The 7,389-nt window shown below is 52.6% G+C and overlaps 1 protein-coding gene across 1 annotated transcript; it reads right to left on the reverse strand.

Annotated features, from left to right (window-relative positions):
• Positions 1-2,619: 2,619 nt before the first annotated feature.
• On the reverse strand, positions 2,620-6,462 carry Neu4 (neuraminidase 4). Its single transcript, XM_052193195.1, is given in 5 exon segments — positions 2,620-3,659; positions 5,424-5,679; positions 5,786-6,004; positions 6,007-6,020; positions 6,426-6,462. Coding segments are annotated over 5 exon segments (1,506 nt in total). The 3' UTR covers positions 2,620-2,679.
• Positions 6,463-7,389: the final 927 nt, after the last annotated feature.

The following is a 7,389-nucleotide window of genomic DNA, read 5'->3' on the forward strand; positions in this document are numbered from 1 at the left end:
CGCCTTCCCTGTCTTCAAACGCAGCTCCAAATCCCCTGTTCTTTGGCCCCTTTTATTACAGCCTTGTCATGACCCTGGACCCATTCAGGTAACCCATCTTCCCTTCAGCTTTCTGGAAATCCTTTTGCCTTCAAGGTCACATTTTATAGGTCCTAGGGTCAGGGCAGGAATGTCCTATTCTAATGCACTATTATTCTACCTTCCAGACATCATGTCTATGCAATATCAGAGCTGGTGATCAGGGAAGCTAGAGAGCTACACATCACCCAGGAGACTCGTAGAACGTGAAGTGCCAGGGAAACCTGGGATCCAGAGGGGCAGTGTGACCCCCCCAAGGCATAGCGTGTACCACACAAGAGACATCAGATGCTGAGTGGTGGCGAGGGGTAGGTGGGAAGACAGAAGGAAAAGCCTTCTGTAGTGACACACTTATCCTCGCCACACTGTAAGATACTAAGAGGGAGGAGACATCGTCAACTATGGGTCTCAGAAAGCCCACCAAGAGGTGATGGGGATAAGACAGTCTTTTAAGCCTATCTCCCAGGGCTGAAATCTGGTAGCTCTATCAGAATATGGCAAGAGGGCTGGTAAGATAGTAAGATGGCAGGCTGGGCGGTGGTGGCACACTCCTGTAATCCCAGCACTTGGGAGGCAGAGGCATACATACATACATACACAGGTACATAAATACATAGATACATAGATACTTAGGTACATAGATATATAGATAGAACACAGAATACACACAGACACACACAGTTTCTCGCCATGTCATACCTTCAACTACCTCATGATCTACCATCTACCATCAAGATGACATCATCAGACATGGCTGTTCAACCATGACCCCCAGACGTGGGAACCAATATCAACCTCCTTCCTTTGAAGCTCACCCAGTCTGTGGCATGTGACACAGTGCTGCTAACAGTGAAGGCAGACTGACACAGGACCCTGCCCTGCCTTAAGCCTTAACACATCCTCCTTCCCTACCCTTCGGGGCCACAGTCAGGGGACTCTTCCCCAGAGTCCTTGACAGCTTATGAGAACTTGAGGACCTAGGAGTCCAGAGGCCACTGGAAGGCAACTAGGGAAGGAGACTTGACCCTGACCGTCAGCATATATTCTGCTGAGGCAGGACAGTCAATAGCTTCTGGTGGTCTTTTTTTTTAAATTTATTTATTATATGTAAGTACACTGTAGCTGTCTTCAGACACACCAGAAGAGGGCATCAGATCTCATTACAGGTGGTTGTGAGCCACCATGTGGTTGCTGGGATTTGAACTCAGGACCTCTGGAAGAGCAGTCAGTGCTCTTAACTACTGAGCCCTCTCTCCAGCACCCCCCCCCATAATGGTCTTAAGATGGCTTTAAATTCCAGTTAGTCTGATACAAAACTCCACTACCTAGTGGAGATAACAAGACCCACTTCAAAATAGTGCCCAGTCCAAGGCTTGGCCAAGGAACACAGAGGTTTAGTAGGGATAGTGGCCAGAGCAGTAAAAATTTTTCTTGGGGTCATTTTCGAAAAATATATAGCTTTCCAAATTTCTAAATTTTTCTAAAATGGCCATATACCTTTTGGGTTTTTGTTTTGCTTTTAATTTTGTAAGGAAGTGTGCATGCACAGGTGTGTATCAAATACTTCTGGAGGTCAGAGATCAACTCTAGTCATTCTTCAGAAGCTCTTTCTTTGTATCTTAAGGCAGGGACTCTCACTGAGACCTGGAATAAGCCAATTAGGCCAGGCTGTCTGATCAGAGAGTCTTGGGGGATTTACTTATCTCGGCCTCTCCACGCTCAGATTACAAGTACACCACCAAAGCTAAAAAAACGTGATGCTAAAAAAACGGAACTCAGATTCCCCTGATTCCATGGCAAATGCTTTACTGAGTAAGCCGTCATCCCAACCCCCACAGATTGTTTTTATAATCAGACATTAGGGCTTTAATAAGAAATACAAAAGGGCACAAGGGGATGGTAGTGCATGCCTTTAATCCCAACACTCGGGAAGCAGAAGCAGATGGAGAATTGAGTTCAAGGTCAGCCTGGTCTACATAGTGAGTTCCAGGACAACTGGGGCTACACAGAGAAACCCTGTCTTGAAAAACAAAAAGAGAGTCCAAGGGAACAGCTCTGACAGAACAAGAGCCCTCTCCACAGATGGGTAAAGAAGTGGGCACATGGAGCAGTCCTAGGAGGTAACCCCCTGCTCAAGTCAAGTTCTGTCCCCCTCTAGCTGGGGAGGCTGGCTCCCCAACCTGCTTCTCTTGTTGGAAATTCAGAAAGTGAACAGACCTCAGTCATCAGTTTGTTTCAAATTGGCTGAGGTTGGCACACAGCGGGGGTCGTGGACAGCGGTGTGGTGATGGCCGCTGTCCCCGTTGCCTTCATCCCCGCCAGGCACCCTTGGGATGTGAAAGCTGAGGGAGGTGCTGGTGGGGAGATGTGCATGGTGATCAGAGCAGTGAGCTGAAGTACTGGCTGGCACCCAAGCTTCGGTGTGCAAAGAAAAGTCACAGTGCGGCTTGACTTCTCATTCACACATTCACGCTCTGACCGCAGCTGGCTCCCCCGTGAGGAGACAGAGCTCTCTCAATCCTAGCATCATGCTGACCTGCCCCTCACCTCCTCTACAGAGTCTACCCTTTCTCCCCAGGTGCCCACCAGAGAGCCAGGCCATCAAGAGGGCCAGCAATGCCCCTGAGGCTTATCCCTGAGCCTGGGTATCTCTAAGCCAGTGGGCACATTCCCCAGGACGTCTGCCAGTGAGAACAAGCAAAAAGAAATGTCTTCATAGGACGCCCTGGTCCCGCTCTCAAACAGACAGGCAAAAGCCAGGGATGCCCCAGGCACAGGCCCAAGAAAGGCAAGGTCAGAGTAGCCACTGGGGCCCTCATAGATCACCCAGGGCTCTGTCCAGCTGTGGGGGTCCAAGGGGGATCTGCTCAGGTAGATTCCCATGTGGAGCCGAGCTCTACGCCCTGCTGGGTGTGAATACAGCAGCCATGTGGGGCTCAGAAGCATGGAAGCAGAGGACACGGGGAGTTCCGGGACCCAGGATGTCTTCTCTCCATCTGGCCCAGAGTCTACGTCATTATTCTCTGGGCCCCGGGACTGTGGGTAGCAGAGAAGTAACCTGGGCACCCAACGTTCAACAAGACCTCTGGCGCCTTCCCCTGAAGACTCCTGTACTCTGAGATCGAAGCGTGGGGAACGTGGGGTGTTCCTAGGACTCGCTGGCCACCGGTCGTCCTGAGGCCAGATAGAGGGTGGGGCTGGGAAGCCCACAATGCTCCCCTGGCAGCCACGAGCCGTCTCAGCCAATGTAGGCACCAGCTCCCCCGGGAGGAAGGAAGTGCCTTCATCAGCACTCAGTGCCTGCACACGGTTACCCAGAGGGCTCCGGGCATTGCAGTAGAGAAAGTCTCCATCCACCGCCGCCAATTGGCACTCTCCAGAGCGTAGGTTGGGCACGAGGCCTCCACAATGCCAGGAGATTCCATGGTCATCACTGTAGAAAGCTAAAGAGTGGGGACTGGTCCAGCAGATCCGGCCAAAACACTCGCGCCGGTCCACATGATAGGTGTAAGCGGGAACAAGCAGGCGACCAGAGCGCAGCTGAACTCCGTGGCCTGGACCCACAGCAAAGGTGGCCCAGTCTACAGAGAGAAGGAGCCAAACCCTTGGGTTAGGAGAGTTGACTGCCTCCCTATACCGAATCCTGAATGCACCCAGACTGGAGGAACCTGTCAAGGCTGTCTTCAGAATCCTAGAGGTCTGCTTGGTCAAGTGTTTTCTTTTTTTTTTTCTTTTTCTTTTTTTTTTTTTTTTTTTTTTGATTTGATTTGTTTTTTTTTTTCGAGACAGGGTTTCTCTCTATAGCCCTGGCTGTCCTGGAGCTCACTCTGTAGACCAGGCTGGCCTTGAACTCAGACATCCGCCTGCCTCTGCCTCCCAGAGTGCTGGGATTACAGGCATGCGCCACGACCGCCCGGCTAGTCAAGTGTTTTCTTAACTTTTAAAAAGACTTTTAACTATGGGCATATGGAAGGCACACACATGAGTGCAGGTGCCCATAGACGCTAGAGATGACAGATGTCCCGGAGCCGGAATTATAGGTAATTGTGAGCCACCCAGTCCAAGGGGTAGAAGACTGAACTCCAGTTCTCTACAAGAGCTATGAAATCATACAAGCTCTTAACCTCTGAGGCATCTTTCCAGTCCCTTGGGCAAATGTTTTGCTTTGTTAGTCTTGGTATGCTAAGCCTCAAAGGCAAGCCAAACAAGCCATCTACCACTGAGCCACTCCCCAGCCATTGGCCACCAGGGGCTTGGTGACCACCAGCAGACATCAAGCCCTGAAGCAGCTGCCACAAAAGAGCAGTGGAGGGAGGAGGCCCTGGATGAGGCTTTTGGATGAGCCCTTGTGCTGGCTGGTCTGATGTGTCAAGTCGATACAAGCTAGAGTCATCAGAGAGGAAGGAGCCTCCGTTGAGAAAATGCCTCCAAGAGACCCAGCTATAAGGCATTTTCTCAACTAATGGTCAATGGGGGAGGGCCCCGCCCATGGGTAGTGCCATCCCTGGGCTGGTAATCCTGGGTTCTATAAGAAAACAGGCAGAGGAAACCATGGAAGCCAAGCCAATAAGCAGCTCCTGTCCATAGCCTCTGCATCAGCTCCTGCTTCCGGGTTCCAGCCCTGCTTGAGTCCCTGTCCCGACATCCTCCAATGAGGGATTATGATCTGGAACTGTAAGCCAAATAAACCTTTTCCTCCCCAACTTACTTTTTGGTCATAGTAATGGAAACCCTAACTAAGACAGCACTGTTTCCTCAACCTCCTCCCAGAACCTGCCACATCCCTCTATGTAACAGGTGCCCAGTGCTGTAGGGCACTGCCAACCAGCAGAACTCAGGGTGGTAGGGAAGAGCAGTAGCGGTCAGTCCCTGGGGAGTAGGGACTGCAGAGGTGAAAAAAGAAACTGAGTCCCAGTGACCAGAGCTGGATGAGAAGGAAGCAAAAAAGCAAAAGGAAGAGTTAAAAAGATGGGTTTGAAAATAAAGGATTCAGCACTTGTCACCGACCAAGACAAGGAGAGCCTCTGGCAGGCTTAAGTGGCCAGCCCTGCCAGCAGGCAGTGTGAAGAAGGCAGCCAACACCTATTGGCCTGGCACTAAAGGTGCTTGGGAAATACCGGACAATCCTGCCCGGGGTAATAGGAGGTCATTGTTCGCACGGGAGGTGGGGCAGGAAGCTGGGGATAACAGAGGCAGAATGGTCCACCAAGTGGTTTGATTGACTTCTGCAATGGACAAGCCTAAGTCCACCAGAGTCCACACCCATCTTTCCTTGTCCGGTCCCTACCCACTCTCCCGCTCCACCCCACCCCAGCAGCCCATCCCACACATCAGCTGCCACCTACCCTGCAATGCAGCGCCAATGGCTTCCTCAGTGAGATCCCGCACACTGCCCCAGGTAAGGCCCGCGTCACAGCTGGTCACACAGCAGAGGCGAGCAGCGTTCTTGCCAGTGGCGATTTGCACAGCCTCCGGTGTATGTCCCAACACAGCAATGAAGAAGAGGAAAATGGTACCGGAGTGCTCATCCAGCACAGGACAAGGATTCATAGACCTGTGCTCCTCCAGTACTGCAGTCTCCAGTACACTCAGAGCGCCCCACTGAGGGAAGAGAAGCACCTGGTCAAGACATCCGGAGCCTGACCCTGCTCAGTCTCCAGGGATATCGATAGAGCTGGGCTCAGTTTCCTCTGCACCTAACACTCACCCGCACTGAGCCCCTGGTCAGCGTGCCCCTCCGGAGCACCAGGCGGTGGGCATGGGAGTCATCAGGGCTAAGTCGCTGTTCCGCGAAGGCCAGCAGGGTAGGCCTGGGAGGCACACAGAGCAGCGCTGGCACGCGGTAGGTCAGGCCAGTCCTTTCCCGCTGGAAGAGCACGGTTCTCCTGGGAACAGGCGCAGGCCCCATGCCCTTCCGGTAGGAGCAAAAGGCACCAGGGAGGCTGCTGGGGAGAGGCACCACACATTTACATGACCACAGACATGCCCCAAGCCCACCTGATCATCTTAATGGACTTTCTATCTGCCTAAGCCCAGATTTCTCACAACCCATCTCCGACCTCCTCACAGCCACCGTACCCCAAATGTCTATGGAACTGGCCCCTCCCATCTTTCCAAGCTCCCTTGCCAGGCTAGCTAGCGCTAGGGAGCTGGGCAGAGAAACGATATCCTGCCGGCAGGTGTGTCCTGGACACTCTTCACAGAACTCACCCAGCAAGAGTACAGGCAAGTGGACAAAATGCGACCCCAAAAAGATGGGGGAGAGGCGCTCAGTGTCCACAACTATGGTATGTGAGACCAGGGAAGGCACGTCACACCGCAGGGGCAGATGAACCCTGGTGCCCTACCCACATGGAAGCAGAAGGGAGCTCGAGAAGACTCCATGGCGCATAGCTTCAGACACGGGAAATGCACCCACGGAACCCCTAGGCTGCCTAGGGGGTTTGGAGAAGAACAACAGAACAGCCCCGACCTGCAGCATACAAACCCCCAAGTGTCTGTCAAACACACCAGAGAGAGTGCCAGGGGGCGGGTTGATCAAAAGGCAGAAAAAGAAAAGCCAAGAAGAGCAGAGAACCCCTGGCTTAACCCTAAATGGATTCATCTCTGTCAGAGTAGGGTCAGTGTGAGGCTGAGAAGGCGGAGGGGGCTGTGGATTGAATGTGGAGACTTCCGGAACCAGGAGGATGTAGTAAATATGGAAGGACAAAAACCTCTCCTGGTGGTCATCTACCGTCCTGCCTCCCACTCTATACCCTGTCCCAGCAGCCACTTCCAGACCTCACTCGCCCGCAAACCAAGGATCAAGTAGGTATCAGTCTCTGTGCTATCAGAGCCCTGCTTATTAGGATCACCTGACCCCTTCTTGTCCATACCGCCACTCCCCTTCCCCATGCATCCCCATCTGAGGGGCCCTGGACCGAGAGACAGCTAGAAAATACTTCCACATGGAACTGACTCCACAGGAGGGTGGCCAGGCAGTCCCAGAGCATGTTTTCTTCCCATTTAGCCTCCCACACAGGAGGACCTATTAGGGGATATACTGGGGACGTGAGCTGAATCTACCAGTGACCGCTGTCTGATTTGCATTACGGCAGACCAGAAGGTGAGTGTATATAGCTGATGTGGGATTGATGGGAAAACAGGGCAGGGATTGTTTTACCTGCAGGAACAGTCAGAGCCCACAGCCATCTAGGCCAGACAGCTCACGGCCAGGCACCCCAGGCCAGAACCCAGCCGGACACACAGCCCACACCAGCCACTCCTGACCAGCCTACCATGAACCATATAGAAGAAACTAGTTCAGAATAC

Source organism: Apodemus sylvaticus, chromosome 9, assembly GCF_947179515.1.
Source record: "Apodemus sylvaticus chromosome 9, mApoSyl1.1, whole genome shotgun sequence".
NCBI lineage: Eukaryota > Metazoa > Chordata > Mammalia > Rodentia > Muridae > Apodemus > Apodemus sylvaticus.